We start from the raw sequence: 15,539 nt of genomic DNA on the forward strand, positions 1-15,539 counted from the left end.
TCACCCGTGACCCCAGTGTTTAAAAAGAAGAAAGAAACAGAAAGAAAGAAATCAAGGTGCAGAAGTAGAGAATGGTAAGTAATGGGTGAACAGGCATCCAGGCTTCAGCTAGTCTGGTGATATGGGTGAGTGGTGTAGCCATATATCCTTAACACAGACTCAACAGAACTGAAAACATGAATCTAAGTTGAAACTTTGTAATGTGCCTATCAAATTAACAGGTGGTGATAGGGTGGCAGTTAGGATGAGGAGGGAATATGGAAATACTGGTAGAGGGAAGTTGACACTGGTGATGGAATTGGTGTTGAAATATTATACACTTAAAACTCAACTATCAAAAACTTTGTCAATCAATTCTGTAATTAAAAAGAGAAAAATAATCATGCCAAAAAAAGGCAAAAAAAAAAAAAGAAAAATTTCAATTTCAATGAAAGTCAGGAAAGACTAATAATGTAAACATTAAACAGTGATGCTTACTATAGTTTATGTTACTTAGCCTGAAAGCTGTATAGCTAAAGGGTGAGAGGGATCAAGAATATACTTATCTAAAGTCCATCCTCGTATCTGTGCACTAAAGGCTCTAAGGGAAATCGAAGAAATAGGTTAAAATTTACTACAACCAAAATTCTTCTCTGAAGAAAAATTTAAAGTGATTTTTAGAAGCTTACAAAACTTCACCATTTCCCTTAAGGTAGCACAGGTTATGCTTTGTGCCAAGTTTATTAGTCAATCTTGCAAATCCCCAGCATGATAATTTTACTTTTCAAGCCTCTGATGCATGAGAGCAAAAGTAAAATATACAGTTCTTATTTTCACCAAAACATATGGACATTAAATAAGACAGAGAGAGAGAGAGAGAGAGAGAGAGAGAGAGAGAGAGAGAGAGAGAGAGAGAGAGAGAGAGACTTTCATTCAAAGGTTTAGGATGGCCTGTTCCTAAAGCAATACAATGAATTACTGAGAGGAAATACCTTGTGATTTTAAGTGTTTCCATCCCTGATTGCAAAATGTTACTTTTAGAAATGCTATCTTTAGAAGGCTCAAGAGATATCTCAAGTGACACATGTGCAAGATGTGCAAGGCTCTGAGTTAGATCCTTAGTAACAGATATCTCCTCCCTTTTCCCTGGTACTCCCTGGATGGCCCCAGTGGTCCCCAAGCACCACATTGAACCAAGCATGGAGACAAGTCAAGCACAGAGCCATAAGATCTGTTGACAGGCTAGGAATGGCCACTCTAGAAAAAAGAAAATTAGTGCAATTTTGAAGTATTCTTAAACTTGAGCAACTTATCCATATATTTTATATTTTCATGTTTGCATCTTTTAAAAAAAGAGACATATAAACAGGGGCTGCAGTGATAGTACAGTGAGTAGGGTACTTGCCTTGCACATGGACAACCTGTGTTTGAGTTTATATGGAGGCCCCATATTATCTCCTAAGACCCACTAGAAACAATTTTCTGAGTGCAGAGCTGGTAGTAAGCCTTAAGCATGACCAGATATGGCCACAAACAAGAGGGACAGAAACAAAGGTGTTATCTATTTCATTTTTCAGTATCCGAAATGAATCACAAGTTATTAGCCTAGATAATATATTTATATTTAAACTAGATTTTTTTTTTTTTTTTTTTTTTTTTTTTTGCTTTTTGGGTCGCACCTGGCGATGCACAGGGATTACTCCTGGCTGTGCACTCAGGAACCACCCCTGGCAGTGCTCAGGGGACCATATGGGATGCTGGGATTCAAACCCGGGTCTGCTGCGTGCAAGGCAAATGCCCTACCCGCTGTGCTATCACTCCAGCCCCCTAAACTAGATTTTTAATACAGAAATTTCTAGATATATTTAGAACCTGATGCAAAAATACTTTCTGCCAAACAATAAACTTTTAAAACTGGGATGGGGATGGAGTGGGGTTGTAGAAATTGTTTTGAGAGGGGAAAAAAATTTTATGTAATTGCAGATAAACTCATTCTACAACTCAGAGATAAGGCTTTTGTGATTTGGTCTGAATGTTTCTAACAATTTCATCAGCAAACTGCTGGACTCCGAAGTGTTAGAGTTTAGTATTACAACCCTTTAACTTTATATACACAGTCATTTCCCCTGGGTAACCACATGTTATATCAGGCTATATCTGGTGGGTTTCTGTATCAGACATTGCACTATAACCAGAACTCCACTATTCTTTGACCTCTGGGATCTGGTTTCCCATAACTTAGAATAAAGTCTCAAATTTGTAAAAAGGCATACAGGGCCCTAAGTGATATAGTTCCTTAATAACTCTCCCAGTCACTCTTTAAATACCATTCTTTCAATTCACTTTCTACCCCAACCTTTCTTCGATTTCTAGAAACTGCTACCCTCTTTTTTATGGCACTACTGGGGATTCAATCCAGGCTCTCACACCTGTGACGCAGGTGTTCTGCCATGGACTGTGTACCCAGCGGTGCCCAGGGGACCATACACAACCAACCAAACCTGGGCTGGCCTCATGCAAGGCAAGTACTGTAACTGGCCCCTATCTAATATTTCAACCCTTGAAAATATATATTGGCTTAAAAAGGAGAAGAAGAGATAGAGATAGAGTGAGGAGAGAGGGAGGGAGGGAGGGAGGGAGGAGGGAGGGAGAGGGAGAGGGAGCGAGCGAACGAGAGAGAGAAAGAGAGAGAGAGAGAAAGAGAGAGGGAGACTCTGCCATAGAGGCAGGTGGGGGGGTGATGGAAGGGAACCTTGGGACCCTGGTGCTGGGAAATGTACACTGGTGGAGGAATGGGTGTTAGAAAATTGTATGACTGAAATCCAATCATTAATAGCTTTGTAAGGATATATCTCAAAGTGATTCAATAAAAAAAGTTAATACTGGCTTAATAACTACTTATTTTATTAATGCTGTTTCCCATTGGGGTAGGCATAGGATAGCCTTGGAGGTTTATAAAATGTCAAGAAATTAATCAAATCTTATAAATTTATATGCATTTGTTATAGATTTGATAACTAAATTAATGAGACTAAATAGATGTCATTTTTTATCATAATTGTGATTTTTCAAAATTAATATGCTAATAGTTCAGTAGGGCTGGAGCGACAGCACAGCAGGTAGGGCATTTGCCTTGCACATGGCTGACCCGGGTTCGATTCCTCTGTCCCTCTTGGAGAGCCCAGAAAGTTACTGAGAGAGAGTATCTCGCCTGCACAGCAGAGCCTGGTAAGCTACCCATGGAGTATTTGATATGCCAAAAACAGTAACAAGTCTCACAACAGAGACGTTACTGGGACCCGAGCAAATCGATGAGCAACGGGAAGACAGTGCTACAGTGCAGTGCAATAGTTCAGTATTTTAAAACATAAGAAATGGGCCAGAGCAATAGTACAGAGGACAGGGTGGCTGTAAAAAAATTACAAAAGTGGCGCGCGCGGGAGGGGGAGACACAATGATGTGTAGTGTTGTTCTGTTGTCCGAGGACACTAGGGGTAGTTCTCTCTCACACGCATCGCTCGAGTTTGGTGTTCTCGAGCAGCTGTGTATGGACCAGAGCAGCTGTGTATGGACCAGATCGGGATGGCTCCTCCTTGTGCTCTGCTTCTGTGTGTGCCGCTGTGCTCTCTTCTGTCTGTCTCTCTGTCTCTGTCCCTGTAGTCTCTCCTCTGGTCTCTTCCGACCTCTCTCTGTCTCTTCTGTCTTCTTCTGTCTGTGTTGTCTCATTCGCTTCTGTGTCTTCCAGTGTGTCTTCTGTGTCTTCTCTTGTGTCATCTTCTTCTTCTGTCTCCCCTGTCTTCTTCAGTCTCCCTTGTCTTCTTCTGTCTCCCTGTCTTCCCCCACAGTCTTAGTTTATATAGCAAATTACATAGGGCAGTAACACAAAGGTGGGTTTAACATTAACAAATCAACAAAGAAGGGTAAAACCATTTCTTGAGGAGATTAACAAAATCTTATCTAAGATTACTAGGAGATCCCTTCAAGGGTGGGGTCCAAACAAGGGTGTGTCAGGGTGTGTCCCTTTCTTCCTTCCTCAGCTAGTAATCCGCTTAAATAGTTATAGTAAATTTATTTCTAATATTTCTAGCAATGTCATTCTGTATGAGCTCAGTAAGAGATATATCAGACTTAAAGTTTGGTTTTTCCTAAGGACATTCACTATATATTCCAGACCACAGTCCTCAGGCCAAGTTAGTCTTCCCAACCCCAGCAGGGTCCTAGTCTTGTCTTTACTTTTGGATCATGACAGCATTTGTCTGTGACCATGCTCTCAACTTATAGTTGAGTATTGTGGCGCTTTGGCCTGGCCCATTTCGATCCCAGGGTAGTTCACAGCTTGCCCTGGGTCCATTCCATCCCTCGTCGGGACCCTGCTTTTGGGGTACTAGGAACTTAGGGCAAATGAGTTGAGAAAGCAGATGCCCGGGAGTAAATATTATTGGAGTCAATCGGCTCCCAAGTTACAAAGCATATTATTAACCGTCCTCCTGTGTCCATACAGAAAGGACATTGCTTTAATGTAAACTAAGTTCCCTGTGGCAAGGCTAAAAGGACAAACCCCATGTTATCCTACAGGTGGCCTCTGTATTTTTATTTTAATATTTATTTTAAATATAATAAATATATTTATTATATATATTTACATTTGTATATATCTATATATACAAATAAAATACAAAATAAAAAATTTTTAAAAATAAGATAAGTTTTTCTAAACATAAATTCATAATGATTATTTCTGTCAATAGTAAAGATAACTGGGGCCAGAGTGATAGTACAGCGGGTAGGGCGTTTGCCTTGCACACAGCCAACCTGGATTCGATCCCTGGCATCCCATATGGCCGCCCCAGCACCGCTAGGAGTAATTCCTGAGTGCAGAGCCAGGAGTAACCCCTGTGCATCGCTGGGTGTGACCCAAAAAGCAAAAAATAATAACAATAAAATAAAAATAAATAGTAAAGATAACTGATAAATCATTACCTGAATTTTAGTTTCCAAATGAAATCAATTTAGTAATATACTCACGAATCACAAAATCCCGTTAATCACCGATTTCTCGGGCGGGCTCAGTAACATCTCATTTCGTCCTTTTCCTGAGATCTTAGAAGTCTATCTCCAATCGGCCCTCCCAAGGATGTCGATTTCGCATTGGGGGCTCTTTCAGGGTCAGGAGAATGAGATCCAGCTTGTTACTGGATTTTGCATATGAATACACCATGGGAAGCTTGCAAGGCTGTCCCATGTGGGCAGGAAACTCTCAGAAGATTGCCAGTTTCTCCCAGAGGGACAAGTAGGCTACAAGATATCGCTTCTGGGAGCTCGCTTTTAAGTCTCTCTCTGGATGTTGGCTGTTGATGGGATTACACACACCTGGGTTCCTCTGCCGTACCTTCATGCATGAGGCTTGTCCGAACGTGTGGAGAGGGGCCTCCAGCATGGCTGTAGCTAGGTTCTGGGGGTCTTCGGCTGCTGGGAGCTCTGCTTGGGGTGGGGAGGGAAGCTGAAGCCCATCCCCTCCGAGGGGCCCCGGGGAAGACAGCCAGGCGTGTGGGCAAGAGACTCTCTAACAGAGAGTAACATACTATAAAAGATAAATAATTTACAAATAATGACCTTAATTCATTTTTTGTTTCACCCAACAATACTGAGCAATACATATGTGATGTCAGAGATCGAACCAGGGCTGCCTACATTAAAGGCAAGTGCCTTACCTCCTGTAGTATCTTTCCAGTCCCCTAAATTATTTGAGCAACTATAAAAGAATAAGTGATATTGAGTATCATTCTTAAATCATAAGAACCTAAAATATCACTCTAATACTTTGAGGGGGAGACATACCCGGTGGTGCCACTCACTCAGAGTGATGTAGGGACTCCTGGAGATCTTCAGGGCGGCTATAACATTTTTCAAATATAAAAACTTCAGTCCTGTGCCATAGCCTTATGAATTTTTCCCCAAAGGAATAAAGGCATAATATTTACAGTGGAAGAATATTTTGTGTTTAATGTTTTGAGGCCACACATGACTATGTTCGGGGGACCAAATGATGCCGGGGGGCGAGGGGTGGGGTGGGAGTCAAACCCAGCCTTTCATATTCAAAGCATGCACTCCCAGTCCTGTGAGCTACCTTTCAGGGAGAATATTTTTATAGAACACTAAAGAATACAAATAGAAGCTAGAGAAACAGTACAGCGGGTAAGGTGCTTGTCTTGCATGTGCTCAGTCTTGGTTTAGTACCTGGTTCCCCATCTAGTGCCCTGAGTGATCCCTGAGCACTGTCTTATATGGCAAAGTAAAAATAAAAATGAAAGTAATTTAAAATTCTACAAGGGCCGGAGCGATAGCACAGCGGGGAGGGCGTTTGCCTTGCACGCGGCCGACCCGGGTTCGATCCCCGGCATCCCATATGGTCCCCCAAGCACTGCCAGGAGTAATTCTTGAGTGCAAAGCCAGGAGTAACCCCTGGGCATCGCTGGGTGTGACCCAAAAAGCAAAAAAAAAAAAAAAAAAAAAAAAATAAAATAAAATTCTACAAACACGGTCTAATGTGCCACTGATGATAGCCATGCCATAAATTTGTGATATGGAGGCTTAATTACAAATTTAAAGGCTTTTGTAGCTTTTAGATCAGAGTGACTGAATAAATGATTTACTTTAGATATTCATTAAAGGACAGACTTGTTACACTGTGTTTAAATCTATTAATTTTTTTTCTTTTAGTTATACATTTCCACCAATGTCTAATCATATAAAGGCCTTGATTCACTCTCCTGTCCCTCAAATACTTTGGCTGAGTTACAGAAAGTTTTCTTCTTAACGATTTCATGATTAAGTATGTCCTTATGAATGATCAGAAGCATCTGGGAAAGGTGGAAGTGAAAAAATATTCTCACTGGGGAAGTTAGTTTAATGCTTGTCCCTCAGAGTGGCCTATTATCAACATTTCATAGTGGGTTTCTTTATTTTCAGGTCCCTGAAGTATGTGCAATAAATTACAATTTGAACTAAACAAGTCACACTTGGCTCTAAAATGAAATTTTCCTACCTCCAACTTTCTAATCCCTAAGGTGAAAAGAGGAAATCCTGGTCACAGCCAAATAAGTCATATTTTTGGCTCTAATATACATTTTCCTGCTTTTCTAAAAGCCAAGCACTACAGTTGAGACAAAAGTTTTAAGTTAGTATTTAAATTTTTACTTTCATAATCCATGTCACAAATTTAAGAAAAAATTAGGATCATAAAAATCAATGTCATTGCCGTCTTTTTCACTCAAATCATTTCTCTAACTCACATATCAATTGTATCCCTTAAAAATACTATTTAAAAAGGCAGAGAAACAATGAGTAGAAATAGATGGTTTCGGTTTTCATAAGATAGAATATTTAAAGTTTTCATTTTAGAAATAAATTTTATTTATTACAGATGATAGACTGAGTACTAATGTAAAAGAAAACCATAAAGTTCTAATTTTTGGCCTAGTAATTTAAACAAATATTTTAGTTTTGAAGAGACCATTATGAAAGTCATTTAGCTTATCATCTCATTTAGAAATAATAAGATGGAAGACATACCCTAAGGTAGTGATAGCACAGTGGGTAGGGTGTTTGCCTTGCACAAGACCAATCCGGGTTCGATTCCTCCATTCCTCCATTCCTCTCGGAGACCCTGGCTCTCAGAAGAGCCACATCTCCCTATGAATCAGTTACCTTAGGGTAGCACTGTAGCACTGTCCTCCTGTTGTTCATTCATTTGCTTGAGCGGGCACCAGTAACATCTCCATTGTGAACTTGTTACTGTTTTTGGCATATTGAATATGCCACAAGTAGCTTGCCAGGCTCTCCAAGAGGGATGGAGGAATCAATCCAGGTTGGCCTCATGCAAGGCAAACATCCTACCTGCTGTGCTATTGCTCCAGGTTGTCTTCTACATTACACCCATCAAATGTGGTGTGATAATCGTGGTACATCAGTGGGGCACAGTATGAGATGTCGCTCCAAGAATTCTAAAATTTTAAAATAGGGTTATACAGCTAGAGTTCAAATTTTAATTGGATGGTGACTTTGGGGTATGAAGGCATTTCTGGTGTGTTGCTCTCTTCCTCTTCCGAGATTTATTTGTGAGTCTCTGAATCATGGCCATTAATGAGCTTATATGGCGCCAGAGGCAGTTCGTGGCTGTGACCGCCAGGGTCCCGGAAGAACAGGGACATGGAGAGGTTGCCCATTCCCAACTTTGTGAGAGCCTAGAGATTTTGGTCACAAAACCTGCATGCCCGAATTTTTTAGCAGATTTACTGATTGATTCATTCATTTGTTTTCATGTCTGAGGCTCATTCAGAACTCTGTTCAGGGGTTCATATGTGGTATGCTAGGGATCAAACCAGAGACAGCCACATACAAGGAAAGCATCATAACCCCTGTGTTATCTCTCTCTCTGATGCTCACCTTCTCTTTCTTTCTTTTTTTTTTTTTTTTGCTTTTGGGTCACACCCATTGATGCTCAGCACTACTCCTGGCTCTGCACTCAGTCATTACTCCTGGTAGTGCCTGGGGATTGAACCTGCAAGGCAGGCCGCTTGCAAGGCAAACGCGCTCCCCACTGAACTATTATTCTGGCCTACCTCTTCCTTTTTAAAGGGATTTCCAGACCTTTTTCCTATGAAGGTGGAATCAATTTATAGTCTCACCAACAACATATAAAAGATACTTTTTCTCCACAACCTCACCAAAATTCATTTTCATTTTTTTTCAATAAAGATCATTCTAATGGGTGTAAAATTGTTATCTCATTGTAGTTTTTTGTTTTTGTTTTTCTTCTTTGGGCCACAACTGGTGGTGCTCAAAAGCCATTTCTGGCTCTGTGTTCAGGGACATATGTAGTAGTGCTCAGGGACCATAGGCAGTGTCAGGGATCGAACTACGGTTGACCACATGCAATGAAAGAGCCTTAACCCTTGTACTATCTCTCCAGATCCTCTCAGTGTGGTTTTAAACTAGATTTCCCAAGTGAAATACAACACTGTTTCAGGCATAATATTCTAATTGTAGAGATAGATGTTTAAAAAATTGTCTTCCTCCACAATGTACAATATCTAACATATTGTTTAAAAATACTTATAGACATTAAAACATAGTAAAGCAATCTAAAAGTCAAAAGCACAAAATAATAATTTTAATTATACTAATAGGAATATATATATACATACATACATGTATATACAGATGCAATATTCATATGAGGGGGCACTGGGTGTTTTGTTTGTTTTTATTTCTGGGTCACATCTGGAGATCCTCAGGAATCACTCCAGGCAGGGCTCAGATCCATAGAGTGCTGGGCATCAAACCCAGGTCAAAGGCTGCAAGGCAAAAACCCTACCCGACTATCTTTCTGGCCCAACAATATAAAACCAAAAAACTTAAGATTACCTGATATTTGAAGGTTACACTAAGAAAACCAAATACACACAAAAGGAAAGAAGGAAACCAAAGTAGTACATGACAAAAAAAAAAAAGGAAAGAAAATCAAATACAAAAAAGGGCAAAATGAATTGAAGAACAAAAGGCAAAAAAGTAAAAAAATCAATAGCAAAGAATAAAAGTAGGCCCCCTTTCTTATTAGAGTTACGTTAGATGTAAACATATTAAATTCCAGGGATGAGTTAATAAAAAATACATGATAAAACTAAATGATGTCTATAAGGAATTAATTTTAGATAAAAGAAAGCTAGACCCTTATATGCAAAATTTTACTCCAATTATCTACGATTAGAGTTAACAGTATAAAACTTTTTTTTTTAAACTTGTTTTTGGGCCACACCCAGCAGTGCTCAATGCTGACCCCTAGCGTCTTTTGAGGGACCATATGGGGTACTGGAGGCCACGTGGAAGGCAGTTCCCTACCTGCTATACAACCACTTCGGCCCCCAACAGTAATAAAACTTTTTTTTTTTTTTGCTTTTTGGGTCACACCCAGCGATGCTCAGGGGTTACTCCTGGCTTTGCACTCAAGAATTACTCCTGGCGGTGCTTGGGGGACCATATGGGATGCCGGGGATCGAACCCAGGTCGGCCGCGTGCAAGGCAAACGCCCTACCCGCTGTGCTATCGCTCAGGCCCCCCAACAGTATAAAACATTTTGAAGAAAAAACTAAGGCAAATCTCTATGACCTGGGAATTGGCAATGGCTTTCTAAATATGACACGCAAGCATAGGCATTAAGAAATAAACAAATACAATGGATTTCATTAAAGTGTAAAACTGCTGTATTCCTTTTATACCCTATAGAACTCCACTAATATTAAAATTGTTTATCTGTGAATTTTAAGAAATCATCTATATTTCAGATTGTTGCTGTATCTCAATAGTTTTCAAACGATAAAAGGCCTTCGTACCATCTTTCTGTTTTGGAGGACCTGGTAGTCCAGAAGCCCTTCCTGTCAAGTCTCAGCCAGGTTTAATGCCAAGGCCTGAGGATATTGTGCTGCTTCAGCACTGCAATGTGAGAGTGGGGCCTCCAGGGTGATACCTGGCAGTGCTTGAGAGATGTTCAGGGGACTATATAGAGCTAGGTTTGAACCAGGGTAATTTTGCACGCAAAGCAAGTATTTTACCCTTGTACTAATTCTCTTATATAAAAATATAAAAATTTTTACATATATTCTTAATATAAAAAACTGTCTTTGAATGGATGCCTTACAAAATATCATTTAGTTAAGAAAAATGTACTCAGAACTATTCTTGAGTCTTTTGCACATTTAGCATGGGAAAAAAAAACAAAAACATTTCTCTTTCACTGCTTCTGACCTTGGACTTGAGTATGGAACAGGCTTTGGTCAACAGATTAGCAGATATGATATAAATAGGTACTTAAAAAGTACTTGCAAAGTCAAGCCTGCCCTGTTGTACCTCTGTCATTGCAATGATAACATGCTTTGGCTAGTCTGATGGGTCACAAAGAATAAAATACCAATGCTGACCCAGCTAAAGCTAACCTACACTGGTCAAACCAAACAAAGCAGGGTGACCGAGCCTAGCTTAATTCAGCAGAACTACCCAGTGATGCTCAGCATACATTCTCCTATCCAGCTACCCAATTGATAGAAGTGTGATCAATACATCATTGTTGGGGGCTCTTTTTTTGAGGGAGCTGGGAGTGGGGGGAAGAGGGTTTCCAACAATGTTCAGGAGGCCCTTCCAGCAATTTTCAGTCAACTGGGCTGGAGGTTCAATGCAAAGACCTGAGGATGCAGTGTTTTGGAGGTCTCCAGAATTGTATCTGGTAGTGTTCAGGAACTATGCAGTGTTAGAACCAGGGTTGGCTGCATGCAAGGCAAGTATCTTACCCAAGTACCATCTCTCCAGCCTAATGATTTCTATTACGAGTATCTGAGTTTTAAACTGTGGTCAGGTAGAATTGAGCCAGATAGACATGCAACAACAAGAAACACATTCTCTTTTATTAGTCATGGCCACAATTTCCCTCCTTATTTGTCCCTTTCCTACCAGTCTGGACTATCCTTGTGTCCACGCTACTTACCTCATTTAGGAGCCACTAGAGAAACTCCACTCCCCTGCTTCAAGAATTCACAAGAATTAAGGGTTAGGATTAACTCTGGCAACAGGATCATTTCTGAGGATTGTCAGATACGGTCAACAGGTACCTTTTTTGATATCGGAATAATAGTATGATGAGTAAGGCACTTGTTTTGCATGCAGCTGAACAATCCCCAAAACTGCAAACGATTTCTAAGCACTGCCAGGAGTTGGCCCTTAGCATCACATATAAACAAAAACTAAAAAAGAAAAGACGCATTTCTTTGTATAACAGAATGAGATGTTGCTTGGGAAGAATTTATCTGAGGAAAAGAAAACATTAAGAACCCAAGATTGATAAAACAACAAGGCCCAGAATCATAGCTGACCAGTTAAGATAATGAATATAGAAGACAAATGTAATTTTTTCTTTATGAGTAGCAATTTGTTTTTAAGAATTTTTTGAAGGGAGGGAATACTGGGACTTTAGTGGTAGAAAATGTGCATTGGTGAAGGACAGGGTGTTATTATAACCTAATAATTACTAGGTTATTATTAGGTTACTAGGTTATTATTAGGTTATTCTTAGGTTATTATTAGGTTGCATGACCATAACTCAAACATGAAAGCTTTGTAACTGTACCTCATGGTGATTCAATAAAAAAAAAAAAAAGAAAAAAAAAGAACTTTTTGAAGAATACCATAATAGGGCCAGAGTGGTAGTACAGTGAATAGGGATTTGCCTTGCATGCTACCAACTCATGTTTGATCCCCAGCATCCTGTATGGTCCCCCAAACACTGCCAGAAGTAATTCCTGAGCGAAAGCCAGAAGTAACCCAGGAGCATTGCAGGTGTGGCAAAAAAAAAAAAAAAGAATGACATAATAGTCATCCATATTTCCTTGAAATCTGTTTTCAAATAAAATATAATAGGATATGCTAAAGTCTCTTTTAATATGTATCCTCAATATTATTCATTTCTCTTCTCTTCAGATAAAATTATTATGAGTTTGATATGAATTAGGCGTTGTTACTTTGTGACTGTATTGATTAGTTAGCCAAACTATTTAACCTAGTTTAGGGAGAACAAAGTATCTATTTAGGACACAGAAAAATTTTAACACAGCATTAGTGCAATCATATAGAGCCAAAAGGTAAAAAAGTAAACTATAAATTGAGACAGCACCACTGCAGTACCACTGCCAAAAGAGAGCAGTCAGCAGCACTCAGCTGCAGTTCACCATCAGCACTCATGGTGCTGATAGTGAACCCAGCAGTGCTTTTAAGTACACGTTAACTATTTCATCGGTAACAAAAGTAAGGAGCATTTGCTATTTTAAATTAGAACTCCTAAACATGGTCACACAGTCCTGGGTCTGGTAATCAGTACTCAGTGACTCAGTGACTGGAAGCAGTAGAAGTCACCAACGGTATTTGAGGATTTTCAGAAATCTTGAAGAGGTCAAGAATTAAAAAAAAAAAAGGGGCCAACCAGTGAAATGCTATTCATTTCTGAAAATCTTATGTAGTTCCTAATGTCTAGTATTAACAAGAAGAAGACAGCTCTCTAGTAAAGGAATTCCTATGCTAGTATGAGATCCTAACACAATGTATCCTGAGGGAAGGGATATAAATTATATACTCAATGGAGTAAGTTCAGCAGCCAGAAAAATCTCAAGTATGGTCTTCAATTGCTAGAACCTTCAAACATGTATCAAAAATAAAAGAAACTACTCCCTAGTGGAAGATAATATCACCTTAGGTCTGACACTATTGCAGTAACTAATTCAGTCAAGTATAAAGCTTAGCAAACCACCAGTGTTCATAAAACAAAACTATTTCTGAACTATCCTTCCACTGTAAGTAACCATAAAACCAATAAAATATTTGCAGAAATTAGACACCCAGCAACATATAACCTTAAAATCCAGGAGCTCCATTTGATGAACTCTATAACTCTCAGCTCCCTTTGTGGCATTAATTTCCTCACAAAGGCACAGAACACTGCACACCTGGTAATATATATCTATTAATATTATAAATTAATATAGATAGTAATCCTGCTGAGATGAGGGGAGAGATATTCAAATATGGAGCAGAGATATGCAGGGAAAATCCTGGGAATAGAGAGAACAGAAACAAAGAAAGGGTCCTAGAAGTCCCTGAAGGACTGCTGTGAATCTGTGATTGAAAACTTAAAAAATGTAAATTCTACCTCCAGAGCTTTTGATTCAGTAGGTCTGAAAATGTGTATTTCCACCAAAATCTCAGTTTCTGACCCCAGATTACACTCTAAAAGTTATTCTTGTTGAGCAAAAGACTGAATAAGTCAAAAATTAACTAATATTTGAATAAGTTAAAGTATATAAATTCATATTTATAAATTAATATAAAACTAAATCAATATCTATTATTAATATGAACACATCAATTAATATTATAAATATCATAATATAAATTATACTAAACTAATATCTATTAATATAAAACTAAACTAATATCTATTAAATCCTTCTCACTCTTAGTCATCACAGAATTAAAACAAAAATACCTGAGAGTTAAGAAAAACATAGACTTAACATGAACTTGTTTTACATGATAAACCAGATGTCTACGTTTTGATGACTTACCTGTAGATCTTTCACATTTGGAAAAGGAATTCCTATGGTTATGACAGCACGGGCATTGTCGTCTGAGAAATCCAGACCCTCACTCACTTTACCACGACAAACTGCTACCAAGAGGGCTCCATCTTAAGAAAGAGAAAATAGGAATTTTTAAAAGTACATTCAAAATTCTCAGAAATTGCTTATTCTTGTCATTTGGAAATCTGATTATTAAGTAATGGTAGTAGCAAATTTGAAAAAATCAAAATTCTAAAATATTTTTATATAAAGTTTCATAAGCCCAATACTTTTACTTATAAGGGAAATAAAATTACATTTAGGTATAAGGTTGTAGTAAACCAATTTACAAATTGTCTATCTCCTAGATAGCAGTAAAGCCATATCAAAGTGTTAAATATGAACTAAACAACTGTGAATCAACTGTTTCATCATTAAAAAATTAAATTGCAACCATTTCCCTAAAGACTAGATGTAAAATTATCAGTGACTTAAATAAATTATATTTATATCCTACTTAAATTATCAAAGATTTAAAAACATATGAAACACTCTATAGTCTTATCATACAAATACTGATAGTTATGTTACAGAATTTTTATAATGGTGTTTTATTCATAAATTATTATTAGACAGCCCTTCCTAGAAAACATTTTATGGATATTATCAAACTTTGAAATTGAGCCATCAGTCATACTTTATAAACTTAAATGCACTCTAAGCAGAGAATATAAGAACAAAGTATATTATTTGCATTAAAATGTAGGGCTCATTTGGCTAATAAAGAGGATTGATCTATGTTCTTTCACAAAATTTTAAGCAATACAAAGAAGACTATGTGAAGCTCCCTGAAACTGCATGCTGTTTTATAAGGCTAAATTGTTGCTCAAAGAATAACGGAATATAATACTATTTTATTTAAGTCATTTTCTCTTCACTCAAGATCACAAAATAGTATTTTTCCTTAGGTGTAATACATTTACAAGGACAACACAAAAACTCTATTAGCACCAACTTCTTACATTATAGTAAAAGAAATATGACCATCAAATAATTTCCAATTACCTTTCTCTCCTTTGAACTTGATTGCATCATAGTATACCTGCAGTAATTCATCAAAATCTATTTTCTCTCCTCCCTGTGGTTCTACAATGACTGTCTTCACCAACTCCAGTTTACTCCATAAACCGGTGTAGAGCCATCGTTCTTTTAACTTTTCTAACAGCTGAAAGTGGAAAACAACAACAAAAAATTGCATGTTCAACTAAAAAGAATTATCTTGTTGTTGTTGTTTTTTAAAGTCAATATGATTTTAGGTGCCAGAGAGATAGTACAGAGGTTAAGATGTCTGCTTTTAACCTGGTTCAATGCCCAACACCATCTGGTTCCCAAAGCACCTCTGGA

The 15,539-nt window shown here is 38.3% G+C and overlaps 1 protein-coding gene across 1 annotated transcript in view; it reads right to left on the reverse strand.

The window, feature by feature from the left end:
* The window catches only part of BRIP1 (BRCA1 interacting helicase 1), a 143,327-nt gene that overhangs the window by 29,404 nt on the left and 98,384 nt on the right, over positions 1–15,539 (reverse strand). Inside the window, 2 exon segments of the mRNA XM_055132227.1 lie at positions 14,142–14,263; positions 15,201–15,360. Coding sequence (XP_054988202.1) covers positions 14,142–14,263; positions 15,201–15,360 — 282 coding nt within the window.

The sequence above is a fragment of the Sorex araneus genome, chromosome 3 (assembly GCF_027595985.1).
Source record: "Sorex araneus isolate mSorAra2 chromosome 3, mSorAra2.pri, whole genome shotgun sequence".
In the NCBI taxonomy this organism is placed as follows: Eukaryota; Metazoa; Chordata; class Mammalia; order Eulipotyphla; family Soricidae; genus Sorex; species Sorex araneus.